Below are 13,727 nucleotides of genomic sequence, written 5' to 3'. Positions count from 1 at the left end.
CTCCTCGGCTGGGCAGGGAGAGAGAGAGGTCCCGTTAACTCTGCGGCGTGGAAGGGCCAGTTCTGCCCCTCGCCCCTGGCTCCTCCTGCACCCCACTGCTGTGACCCACACCCAGAGTGCTGCCCTGGGGCTCTGCCCTGACCAGGGCCCCTGCCAACACAGGGGGTATGGCTGGAAGCAGTGGGAGCAGGGAGGGCACTGCCTCCTGCTCGCCCTCCCACCCCGGTTCATCCCTAATTCTGTCTGCAGTGACCCCTAAAAACATATTCCTATCCTCTCCCTATCCCCTCTCCTCCATATTCCCCATGTGCCCCATAGTTCCTCCTCGAACTGGCAACCAGTCACAAGTGGGGTCCCCCAGGGATCCATATTGGGCTCAATGCTGTTTAACATCTTCATAAGTGACCTGGATGTTGGGATCAAGAGCGCCTGGTGAAGTTTGCTGACAACACCAAGATGACTGGACAGGCTGACACTGCAGGAGGGAGAGTCACCCTCCAGGATGACCTAGACAGGCTGGACAAGTGGGCTAGCAGGAACCTTATGAAGCTCAATGGGGAGTACTGTAAGGTCTTTCATCTGGGAACATTTAATCCAGGAGCACAGTTCAGACTGGGATCCACCTGGCTGGAGAGCAGCCCTGTGGAAAGAGACCTGGGAGTCTTGGTGGATAACAGGCTCAAAAGAATTGAACAGTGTGTTGCAGCAGCAAAGAAAGCCAACAGGATGCTGGGCTACATCACAGACATCATCATAAAGAAGTCATCATCCTGCTTTACTCAGCACCTGTCAGACCCCACCTGGAGCACTGTGTTCAGTTTTGGTCCCTGCTCTACAAAAAGGATGGGACAGGCTGGGGAGGGTCCAGAGAAGGGCCACAGGATGATCAGAAGACTGGAGGACCTTCCATATGAGGAGAGGCTAAGAAAGCTGGGTTTGTTCAGCCTGGAGAAAAGAAGGTTTTGGCGAGACCTTATTATCATGTTCCAGTATTTAAAGGGTGGCTACAAAGAAGATAGAGACTCCTTATTTACAAAGAGTGATATGGAAAAGATAAGGGGTAATGGGCACAAGTTGCTCCTGGGGAGATTCCAACTGGACACTAGAGGTAAATTTTTCACCATGAGGACCACTAAACATTGGAATGGTCTCCTGAGGGAAGTGGTAGATTCCCCCCCATTGGACAGTTTTAAGTCTCAGCTTGACAGGGTGGTGATCCATCTCATATAAACGACAGCAGTACCTAGAAAGGTTAGACCAGATCATCCTTGAGGCCCCTTCCAACCTGGCATTCTATGATTCTATAAAGGTATATAACCACAGCCGGGAGGTTAGGATCCAGATCTTTCCCTCCTGGAGCCCTCCTCTTGCACCCATCCCAAAAGTGGTGCAAGACAGTGGCCTGACCAGTGTCTGAGCCCAGAGGGGTGCTCCTGAAAGACCCCAGTGAGGATAAAAGAGAGAATAAGCCAGCAGCTCTGGACAGAGTCCTCCCACGTCCCTAGGGAAGAAGGAGATGCTGTTTTCAGTTCAGTTTTTTGAGGTCATTCTTGGCAACTTTCTCTCCTGCTGTTTCCAATTCTCAGAGGAATTCTTCAGAAGGACTTACATTCATTTTTGGCATTTGAAAGTAGTTAAAAAGAAAACTTTCTCTTGAGGTCTGGTATTTCCCTAAGGTTTCATCAGTTACTGCACACACTGTGGGATAATTTACATACAACCCAGAGGAAGAAAAGCCTTTGACTCCTGACTACGAGAACAGGTCATTTCCACTAACATTTCTGTGGCAAAGCCTTAAAGATGATTGTGGGGCTCAAGGGAGAGAGAAGATTCCCAGGCTGTTTCACTCCACTCCTGCCCTACAAAGCACACTTCAGCTTCCCCTGAGACAATGTTATCTGCCTGCCAGCCTGACTAGCTGGGGTTGCAGCCTGGCCTGGCAGCTGTCAGAGGGTCTGTCAGCTCCTCAGACCAGAGTTTGAGCCAGCAAGATGCACAGACACACACACCTCCATCTACCTGTCTGCACAACAGCCAAGTATCCATCTACTTTGTATGTCCCTGGTGACAGCAGACTCTTTATGCTTTATTCATGTGCTTGCAGTGCACAGAAGCCTCACCATACTGCACATTTTTGCAGACATGAAATAAAAGGCACCCTAACACACCAGGAAGCTCATAGCTGATGTTTCTAGACTACTCCTGAGACAAGCCTGAGTGGATAAAGCCAATGTGACACAGTCAAGGCGGCTCTTTATCATACATCAGAAGGATTTTCACCTCTGTGCTACTCATCTTTTAGCATCTTCATATCTGGGAGATGTACTTAGTTGCCTTTTACTGAGGTCCAAAAGGATTGACCAACAGTGAGCCTTTCACAGGGTGCCTGTGGTTCTGCTCCATTGGCAAAAAGCTATGGACCTCGGTCCAGCTGTGCAGAGAAGAGCAGCCATGTCCTGAAGAACAAGCAGAAACACTGTGTCCTCCACAAGCACAGGTGACAAATGATGGTGGTCACAACACTCAAGTCAAAGGTAACTCCCTTTTGACTCTGCTGAGAAGCTGGCCTTCAACTCTGAATGTGATGCACTTACCAGCTTTTTCTTTGGCACTGATCACTTCAGCTGTCAGCGGAGAAACTTCATGCCTGCCAGCAAACAACTGGTGATCCTGGTAAAGAAAGCCAGTGTCTTCCAGTACCTGGACTGGGCTAGTGGGCTTGTAACAAACAGATGTGGAGCCTGCAAGAAAGAAGCATGGGATGTCAGTAAATAGACCTCTTGAATGACAAAATATAAAGCCATGACTTGTGACAGAAGTCTAAAAAGGTTTCTTGAGCATGGTGAGGTACCTGAAAAGCGCTGCTGAGGCCACTGAGCCAACTACCTCTGCTGTCCTCACCACCCAAATAATACATTAGCTGTGAGGAACAAGAAGCAGCATCAGTGCTGTTTCATGCATCAACCCAGCCTGGCCTTTGAGGTCCCCAGACCAGCTACAAAGCAAAGTTGGCACAGATTGGCTTGTAAGAACTGACAGTGTCAAGCTCTCAAACCAAGGCACAGCCCTGGGACATGGGGCTGAGAGAGCCAGCATAAAACTGAAAGAGGGGGCTAAAAAGAAGGAAAGAAGGATAGGTGAGGACCCAGCCACACATTCAATAGCCTGGGAAAGGCTTTACCACAAAGTCCACTGATGGATAATAGTTCAGTAACAGAAAATTACTGAAACATAAAACACAGACAACGCTATCAGGGGAGAGAGTTTATAAATCTCTTTGTCCAGATGTTCTTAATATGGTAAGGAGAGGCTGTAGCTGGAGGCCATGGGAATCTGTCCCACAGACTGCACAGGAGCCACATGCCCAAACCCCAGCATCCCACAGATGTCAACAGTTGCACTAGTCCCCCAGCCCCTTTCACAAGGAACAAGATCTCCTGGCAAAGCAACAAGGCTCATCCTAGATCTGCTCCCAGGGGCAGCTTTCTCCAGCAGTGATTGTTTTAACAAGCTCATACAAAATGTATCACAGCAGTGTTAAGCCAGGAATGACATTGGCTTGACCCCACATTTCAAGGAAGACACAGACAGCCCAGAGGGGTGCCAAGTGAGGGCCAGGAAGATGATCAAAGGGCTCTAGAACCTGCCATATGAGGAAAGACTGAAGGAGTTAGGTCTTTTCTCCCTGGAGAAAAGAAGGCTTGGGGAAACACCTCATCATAGTCTTCCAGTGCTTAAAGGGTCACTACGAAGAGGACAGAGGCTGTCTCTTCACTAGAAGTTACATGGAGAAGACAGAGGGTGCAAGTTGCACTAAGAGAGATTTTGTCTTGATATAAGAAATAAATCCTTTACAGTGAGAACAATCATTCACTGGAACAACCTCCTCAGTGACATGGTAGAGTCCCTATCACTGGAGATTTTCCAGAGGCAATTGGACAGGGTGCTGGATAACTTCATCTAGGTTCCCCTTCCTACAAAAGACTTAACCAAGTGATCTTTTGAAGTCCATTCCAACCTGAGCTGTTCTATGATTCTATTACTTTCTACTTCCCATTTGTTTTTTTGAGCACTACCTCATTTTTGTAAAGAGAAGGCTCTTTGAGGTCCAAACCTTGGAGGTGAGCATCTCTTGTTTCCAGGTACTCTGGTGCAGCAGAATCACTGTCCATTTACACCACCAGTTGCAATAGGTTTTAGAATAAAGGAATGGCCATTGACCTCCAGCACCTGAGCAGGAAGTGGAGGGCTTGCAGTGACACCAGTGGTGCATCCATCTGTCTCACTGAAGCACCTGCGTATCCTAACGGGCCAGGAAGTCCATGAGCACAGGGACCACAAGCACCTTCCTCTGTGGGAAAAACCAGCAGCCATAGGTGATCCAGATTTATTAATCCTGACCACTTGGTTTGTGCTCAGCTGACTGCATGCTCATTGCCAGGTATGCCAGTGAGCATATTTGCCCTCAACACTGAAAGGACATATCGCATTTGGAGTGAGTCCAGAGAAGGGCCATGAAGATGATAAGAGGGCTGGAGCACCTCTGCTATGAAGATGGGCTGAGAGAGTTGGGGCTGTTCAGCCTGGAGAAGAGAAGGCTCCGGGGAGACCTTATAGCACCTTCCACTGCCTGAAGGGGCTACAGGAAAGCTGGGGAGTGACTTTTTACAAGGGCTTGTAGTGAGAGGACAAGGGGTAATGGCTTTAAACTGGAAGAGGGGAGATTTAGGTTAGACATTAGGAAGAAATTCTTTAGTGCGAAGGTGGTGAGACCCTGGCACAGGTTGCCCAGGGAAGCTGTGGATGCCTCCTCCCTGGAAGTGTTCAAGGCCAGGCTGGATGGGGCTTTGAGCAACGTGGTCTAGTGGGAGGTGTCCCTGCCCATAGAGAAGGGGTTGGAACTAGTTGGTCTTTAAGGTCCCCTCCAGCCCAAACCATTCTATGATATATCACACAAGGAGGTTACTTTGCTCTCCTTACATACAGATCATCATTAACCCCACTGCCCTGAATGGGTAGCCAGGGGCACTGGGGGTGAAATATCCATCCTGTCCTCTCTACTGGCATGAAGATGCAGATAGTATTTTCTTCTGTGCCCAGAGGAGAGGAAATAGACATTTCTGCAAAATGTTAATTAATTCATCACTTTACCATTCATATTATGCATGAATGTGTATGACAGTCATCTATATTTAGAGAGCAAGAGGGAAAGATTGCTCACTTGTGTAGATCTAAGTAGATCTTTGTGAAAATAAGCATGGTAGACTGCTCTGGAATTTGTGCTGATGCTGACACAGATTCCAAAAAATCTCAAGAAGCCTAATTTCCAAACTTATTACCCTATGCTGGTAAAGAGTAACACTAAGGACACCCTTTGCTGCTGCTCCACACATGGTCCTGCCTTGGAATCAGGAATTCTGTGCGGAACAAGAGAGTTTTCAGCGCAGGATTGTTTTATGAATAAAAAAGTGAACTGGGGTAAAAAATATAAAATCTGCACACCCAAGGAAGTCAAATGGTTTCAAGCACTACAGGTGACCTGAAAAGCCAGCAAGTACCACCTTGGCCTCACCACTCATCAAACAGAAATTAAAAGAAATAGACCTGTTAGCAGAACTGGTCACTCGCCTCCTGTGCTCTCAGTCTGCAGGCACCTTTGGGACATGGTTTCAAATTTTCCAAGATAAAAATTTAAGCTTAAAGACTCATGCTTTTTTCTGTAATGAGAGTAGATATTCTCACCTAACCACTTGTTTTTGGGAGCTGTGGTCATGGCAATGCAATACCCTACTAAAATCAGGATTGCTAGGACCAGGCATTGCCAAAGTGCTCAGATGCTGATCTCTGTTATATTGGAGTTGAAATCAAGTAGCTGCTATCCCAGCAGAGACCATTCCATTTTGCTGTACCTATGGTGATATTTTATCATCATAAACTGATGTAATGATGTTTAACGGTGTTAAAAACTATGCAACAATGTTTTCTGTTCATTCATGGTATGTTTTAATAAAATGCCAGCTGTACGTGGTGCAGGAAGCCAATTTATGTGTGAAACAGGTAACAGCTGATGAAAGATCAGTGCTTGTCACGCAGCTGCAATTCAGTTCAGGGGCAATAACACACCAAGTTGAAAGTTAGTGAAGCCCCACAAGCCATTTGGAGCAAGGCACAAGAGGAAGTTTCTTTCTCCTCTTGCTGTTACTGGAGCCTTCCCCTCTCTGGAGAGAAAGGGTTTGCTACACCCAGCCCTGCTGGGGTGTAAGGCATCCTTCCAGTGCTCAGGCACCCATTCCTTCCCCAGACCTCCCTGTTCTTTTACAATGCTCACCAAAAAAGCAATTTCCATTCCTAAAAGTGAATCCTGGTGCCAGAGCAGTGGTGCCCAGTTGCAATGGGTAAGCAGCTGATAGGCAATTGAGGGCAACCTAGGATAGAAACCTAGGATGACCCCTCCAAGGCTGTGTCCCCAGGAAGGGGTTTTCTACCCACATCCAGACCAAACATCCTAAGCCACAAACCATGCCTGCTGCCCCATGTTTTATTGCTACTGCTGCCAAGCTGCCTGTTGACCCCAACACCTCTGTAGGTGCCCATGGCAGCTACCAGCTGTGCTGTCCCCCACCCCAAAGCCAGGCAAGCCCTCGTGCCCTCAGCATGCCAGGATACAGCCCAGTCCACAGACAGCGCCTCTTCACTTGCCACATGTCTGGTGCCTCTTACAGCCAACACTGTAACACGTGATCATTCTGCTGGCAGGCTTCAGTCCTTGCTGAATTGATCAGGTGCTCCAGGTCTTCATTTCTGCATCTCTACTGTCTCTCTCCATCTAAGTGACTGTCTGACACTAATTATTTGTTTTCCTTTTTTTTTTTTTTTTCATTTTAATTAAAATAAACATGCATTATCCAGAAGCAAACATATTATCCTAGAGGGTTACTTCACAGCAGCACAACTGATGTGAAGACTCAAAACAATTTCAGTGAATCACTTGCTAAGATTAACACCAGACAGTCAGCAAGGACCCAGAGACAGAGGAGTAATGCTTAAATATTTCCAGTTTCTGATGTGGTTTCAGTCTGGTTTGAAAAGGATCTAAAGAAAAACCTCACAGGAAGCTCACTGCTGCAACATTACAGGAAAGCCACGTTTTCACATCAATAACAGCAACCCCAATAAGCAAATTTCCTCCTAAAAAAAAAAGAAAAAAAAAGAAAAAAAAAGAAGATGGTTTTCTTACAGCTAGACTGTACTACCACTCTTGTCTTCAGTCAAACTCAAAAAAATCCCCATTGTGCTAAGACAGTTTGCTGCTATTCAGAGGCAACAGCTTGAAGCAACACCCAGGGGATGAGTTTCTGCATCACACCCCACTGCCCACATGGCAAGTGTGTACCAGCTCCTCTTCTGCCACCCAAAAGCCAGCCAGCCAAACAAAAACACAGAGTTGTCCTCCAAAAACTCCTCTGCCAATCTGTACCCTGCTGACCGAGTGGCTCAAAAGAGACTGAGGCATTTCAAATACCATCCAAAGCAATCATCTGAAATTAAAAAGTAAGTAAGGTGGCTTTACACTTTCCTATAAACTCTGTCATGGTTTGCAAGGGAGGTCCAAAAATGACAGAACAAAAATGACATCGTTTCCAAGCCCATGTCTTTCCTTCTGTCTCATAGCCAAGCTACAGAGGAGTATAAATTCCCTATTACACATTTAAAACACTTTCCCTCCTCAGTTACTGCATAAAAATCTTGGGTCAACAAGAAGAAGAAATAAAATTATTTAAGGGAAATAATGAAAAGACGGTCAAAGTGCTCCAGGGTCCCAGAGGCTGCCCAGAGGCTGTGCCATGAATTCCCCATGGTGAACCTATCAGTCCTTCCAATGAGTGCAGGGACCTTCCATGGAGCTTGGACGTCCCCTCCATGTGCATCCTGGCCACGAACCTTGGTTTCTCTCCAAAGCACCAGCCAAGTTCCAACAGGGAGGACTGCTGTAGCCCCGCCACACAGCCATGTCACTCTCCCAAGGCCTGGAGGAAGATCTGAGTTCTATTTGGCTCAGAAAAAAAACAAAACTCATGCGTCCCATTCCTTGGTTTAGGTACAAAAAGTAGAGACACCAGTTCCAACAGCGTTCCAAAGGATGCTCTTGGTACCTCCAGCAGCTCTCCTCCAGTGCTGCTGGGACTCCTCTGCAGCCCCAGCTCCAAAGAAGTGCAGGGGCTCAGTCAGACCCTGGCAATCATTTCCCATCTGCAGTTGCTCTGTTGATGTGCAAGTTTTCTAGATCACTTGTGGTGTGGCCAACTCATCCCTGCTACCCATAATTCTTGGGAACCTCACATCTGCTGCCAGGGTTCCTGAGCCCTGCAAGGACTGAACAAGCATCATTATTGTTTTAATGGGAGCAGTGCAACATCTTGCAGGACAGAAATCCAACCCACATAATGCACAACAGATGTGAGCCAGCAACACCTCTCATTTCCCTCATGAAAGCTGGGGATCTACCACATCTGAGCCAGGAGAAGCCTCACCCATGTGCCTGGCAGGATTCACCAGACCAACTCTCCCCTCCACAGTTCCCTGTTCTGGAGAAAGAAATCCCCATCCCAGTATTAGAACCAGAATCCACACTGGGCTACTCTCTTGTTCAAGAAGAGCTCCTGGCATCTCCCAGCTCGGGTACCGTCATTTCACTCTCCAAAAAGTGCCTCATCCAAGAAAGCACTAGCAAGAGTAATGAGAAAAGGCGATGGAGGCAGCCAAATCCCATCTCTCCCAAGGAATTGTGCTAACACACCCAAATTTAACTGCCTACAAGGATGAACACTTTCTGTGAAACTTCTGCCTCACACGCTTATTTCCATATACACTTCCCCTCAGCAAAAACCAACGCGAACAAGAAAAAAAGCTAAAAGGAAACCAAAGCAAAGGCGCCTTGAAAGCAGCTCCCGAACTTGGAATGAGATCAGATGGAGAGTGGAAAGAGCGGAGCCAAGTCTGCCTGCCCGGGAGATCCCCCACAGATGCCCGTGCCTCTCCACCTTCCCTATGGAAATCAGGTGTGTGGGTGTGTGGGGGCAAACGGTGCCCCTCACAGCTCTTTCATCTCAGATGGTTACGGGTTTTATAACTTTAGAATAATACATAGTTTTCTTCCCCCTTCCCAGGCTTGCTCCTGGAGGAGGGGCAGGACGCAGCCACAGTATTTTCATCACAGCTCCAGGCACTGAGCAGTTACCTGGGCATCAACCCAACAGAGAAAGCAACATTGTTCCTTAGGTGGCTGCACCAGGTTTTGCACAAACGTGCATTTTTAAGGTCTCTCTATATTATAAGCTATAAATGTGCCTCTGCAGCTATAATATTGACTCTACAATATGCAGCCAGCCTGAATTTATTCCAAAAATTGAATCAATAATTGAAATTTCTACTTTGATCAAAGTGCCAGTGGCACAAAAATGACTCATGTCAGTGCTGCTGCTCCAAGATAAAAGGTAAGTATTATTCAGAGCTACAAGTAAGGGCGAAAACTCTCCATAAAAGAGTGAAATACAAAGGCTGACATGGAGCTCAAGAGTGAGACATCGCTTCTGCTACAGCCACATCACTTGTCAGCACAGCAAAGAGTCTGCAGACATTTTCTCTACACCATAAATTCTGATTTCCGAGCCATACAAAATCTCCAAGATAAAAATTCATTATGCAATGTCTTAGGTAAGGAATTTTTTTTCCACTGGGGGAAAAAAAAAGAAATCACACATCAACCAGCTACAACACACAGATAATACACACAAGGCAGGAGCCTAAGCTATGATTAACTTTGCTGTTAACTTAGTGCTTTTAAAAATGATCACATTACAGAAAAGCACTGACATGATCCGTGTCACTCAGATATTTAAGCTCTTCCATTAATTAACCAGAAGTGAAATAGGACCTAGGACTACGGATCGTTAAGTCTAGTTCCTCGTTACTTTGAGCAACCACATTATAAAACTCCCTTCTTGAATTGAATAAACATCATCTGAAGAAAAGGATTAGTTATTTTTTTTCACTCCATTTGGAAGCAGTTTTGGGACCCTCATCCTCTGATTCACACAAATGTTCTTCTCGTTTCCTGCTCACAGCCACTGACATGGCTCTTTATCTATTTATTTTTCTTTTTGTCAGTGGTGTCCTTTAGGTTAAATAGCTTTCTCCCTGAGTCATTCCCACAAACTTGCAGCGTACAAAGGAGCCCGGGATAAGGACAGAACAAAAATAGTACAAAGACTGTACAGTACTCTCTAACTGAAAATGCAGGCATTGAACCCTATCGTATGGAACTTCAGATTTCCAGAGCTTTTCCTTTTTCTTTTTTTTTCTAACACAGGCAACAAACCACAGGCTAAGGATCCACAGTGCTTCATTTGATCCATGTTAAGACCTGCTTATGGCAGCCCTGCACTGAGCAGAGCCTTTGCATTATTCTTACCCTAAGTGTCACGTCTGAAGGAAAAAGAAATTAAATGTTCTTCCCACTGGAATACATATTAAAATTATGAGTCTTTCATTATGAAATCATTACATGCAATTTATATTCAGCCACTTTTAAAATGCAAAAGTTCAATAAAGGTATTATACACATAAGTGCTAACAAGATAATTGCCTTTAGATCCTGCTCCCAGATGGCTGAGCTCACATTTAGATCAGGGAAAATCTTGGTACCAGCTGGCAGTGTGGAGCCACCACCTTAAAAATGGCCTAGAAATGATGCATGTCACAGGTCCCAGGGGACAGGACATGTCACTGACAGGGACCCTCTGTCCACCCCAAGTAGACATCCTCAGGGGGAGTCCCCACAAGAAGTGCCTCCCTCCCTCTGTGGAACACAGGTGCCCAGAACAGGTCCCTGAGGGGGACCCAGGTGCCTCCTGCCCTCCAGGCACCTCAGGGGATCCATGTGTCATCCCCTGGCCTGGCAGGGACTTCACTGAAATATCTGCTCACAGTATACAGATCAAGGAGGGAGGGCAGAGGAATAAGTTTTTTAATTACTTTAGTTGGTTTACATCTTCAATGGAGACTGAATTCCACTAAAAGCATTTTAATTCATTAGATTATTCATTAAATTAAATTAATAAATTAATGTCATTATTTTCCAGTCTGAGCCTTGATCACTGGACTTGCTGTTGTCTAAAGCACATTTATTTAGATTTGTGCTACCCAATATGGTCAGAGCAAATGAGAATCTCAAGTATTGTTCAATTATTTAATCCCAGGCTGTTTTTCTGAGATGTGGCATTGCTGCTCCTTGAAGGGCTCTGCCTCGATGCATGTCTACCATCATCAGCTGGTGCATGCAAGGACCTGCCACAACTTCAGGATGTGGTAGAAACACACATGGGGAAGGACATGGCCACGGGCTGTGGGGGGGAACACGGGCTGGGCAAGGCCACTGAGAGCCAGCAAATGCTGCAGGACCTGCTGCTGCACATGGGACACACCTCACTGTGAGGCAAAACTCATTGGTCCAAATCCCGAGCTATTTCACCAGCTTCTCCAGATTTACAGCCACAGCAGCATCCCAGCTACTGAAAAAGTCACTTAAAGGACCAAGAAAGAACAGACACACTTCCTAAATGCAACATTTCAATTGAAAAGTGGGCCTAACTATTTTTTCACAGAGCTGATGTTATTCTTGCTGTTATTACTGTCATTTTCTATTTATTTTCATCTAGTTCTGCTTCTGCCCTGAGCCAAAGGCAAGGCTGCTCAATTTAAAAATTGAGGACACAAAAGGGAACCAGATCACATCTATCCCAAAGCTGCCAAAAAAGCAATTGCTGTATGAAACCAAAAATCCTCCTGGGATTTTTCCCAAATCCACAAAATATTCCTGAGCACTAAAGTTTCCATTGGGACTATTCCATTAGCAGATAGTCTCTGTGTGAAAACGCGAGCAGGCAGCCGACCTCCTCCTAATGGTTTCCAGAACATGGAGGCTGCACAAGGCATGTACCTTCACCTTAGCACCAAACAACACTTACACAAGATCTGGCCTTTAAAGAGAGATACGCACCTATCAGAGTTTAAAAAAATGGCACTGGGGACCAGGAGGCTTTCATTTCCCGAAGGAAAGCTGCAGTGGTCAGCAGAAATATCTCCATGTCACCCTGAAACCCCCATGTGCACCCCCAGAGTGCAGCTGAGCCTGACGCCCCCCCTTCCTGGAGCTGCTGCAGGGATCCCTGCAAACCCCCTGCAGAAATGCTGTGCCTGTCCCAGGCTTCCCCGCAGAGGAGCTCTTGCGAGAAGCACTGGAGCTCTCCCTGGACATCAGCCCCTCCCTCCAGGATGCCAACGTACAGCAGGTTTGGTCCAGATTGCTGTGTGGGGCAGGACCCCAGGAATTGCCCCTTTGCCAATCCACAATGCCCCAGGTGCACGGAAATGGAAAATAAGTGGGTAACCACTGATCCTGTGGGCACTGGGGATTTGGAGGGGCAGCGCCATGCTTGTTTGGGTTGAAGCTGCCCTCCTCCAACAGCCAAGTGCTTCCTGAAAGTAAAGGGAAAGCAAAGCTCCCTTGCCAAAAGCTGGGAGAGAGCAAAGAGGAGTGATGGGTATCAGGACAGAGAAGGACAGACATGCATGTGATGGGGGAGCTCCCACCAGCCTCCCACATAGCCTGGGGAAACTGGGGGGCTCAGCCCCAGCAGCACTGGGGGGCACATCCCTCTCTATTTAATAAACTAAAACAACCCCTTCTGATTTCATGCCCCTTGCTCCAGTCAGGGCTGGGGATGAGGAAGGCTGGGCAGGATGTGGCCCCACCCAACCCAGCCCCAGAGAGGGTTTTATTAGGGACTCTCACCCACCTGATATTCTCTGCCCTCACCACCCTGACACTTCTTGATAAGGTATTCATAAGACCCTTTAAAGAGCTTTCCTGTCTATTAGCAATGACTACATACATAAAATTACATAATTTTATATATAAACACATAAAATACATATATAGTGTATTTTATTTTATATATAATATTTATGTAGTCATTTTTATGTATGCATATGTAAATATAAAAACATGTATCCATATATTTTATATATCTCTATATATATCAGAATCACAGAATCCCAGGTTGGAAGGGAAGTCAAGGATTATCTAGTCCAAGCTTTTTAGGTGAACTATAGTTTATACGAGATGGCCCAGTACCCTGTCAAGCTGAGACTTAAAACTGTACATATACATCTAAATATATATCATTATATATATATATCCATGCAGACCTGTGAGCAGGAATAGCCCTGATAGCGAGCAGGAAACACCAGGGAACTCCTCATACTCACAGCCACCCCTCTCTCAGAAAGCTTTTTAGGTTTAATTTTATATATATAGAGAGAGAAAAAGATAAAAACTCAGAGGAGGGGGTGCCCGTCGGGCCTTTCAGACCCCTCAGCAGGCAGGACGCGGTGCCCGGGCAGCGTCCCGGTGTCCCGGTGCCCGGGCAGTGTCCCGGTGTCCCGGTGTCCCGGTGCCGGGAGCTGCTCCCCGCTGCCGGGACGCTCACACAGCACCAGGAAAGAGAAAACCAAACCACAACACCCTCTTTCCATCGAAAGAGGAAAAAGAACCAGCGGCACCTTCCTGTGCTTAAAGCTCTGAACCACAGAGCCCGGCTGGTGGATTCGAGCGAAATTCACGTGGGGCTTTTTTTTCCTCCTCTTTCCATGCCTTTTTTTTTTTT

The 13,727-nt window shown here is 46.6% G+C and overlaps 1 protein-coding gene across 1 annotated transcript in view; it reads right to left on the bottom strand.

Moving 5' to 3' along the window:
- The window catches only part of AMOTL1 (angiomotin like 1), a 74,524-nt gene that overhangs the window by 44,437 nt on the left and 16,360 nt on the right, over positions 1-13,727 (bottom strand). Inside the window, exon 2 of the mRNA XM_009998511.1 lies at positions 2,595-2,741. Coding sequence (XP_009996813.1) covers positions 2,595-2,741 — 147 coding nt within the window. The remainder of the gene's footprint in view (positions 1-2,594; positions 2,742-13,727) is intronic.

This window comes from Chaetura pelagica, unplaced genomic scaffold (genome assembly GCF_000747805.2).
Source record: "Chaetura pelagica isolate M959 unplaced genomic scaffold, ChaPel_1.0 scaffold285, whole genome shotgun sequence".
NCBI classification, from domain to species: domain Eukaryota; kingdom Metazoa; phylum Chordata; class Aves; order Apodiformes; family Apodidae; genus Chaetura; species Chaetura pelagica.
This window is presented reverse-complemented; position numbering and strand designations above follow the sequence as displayed.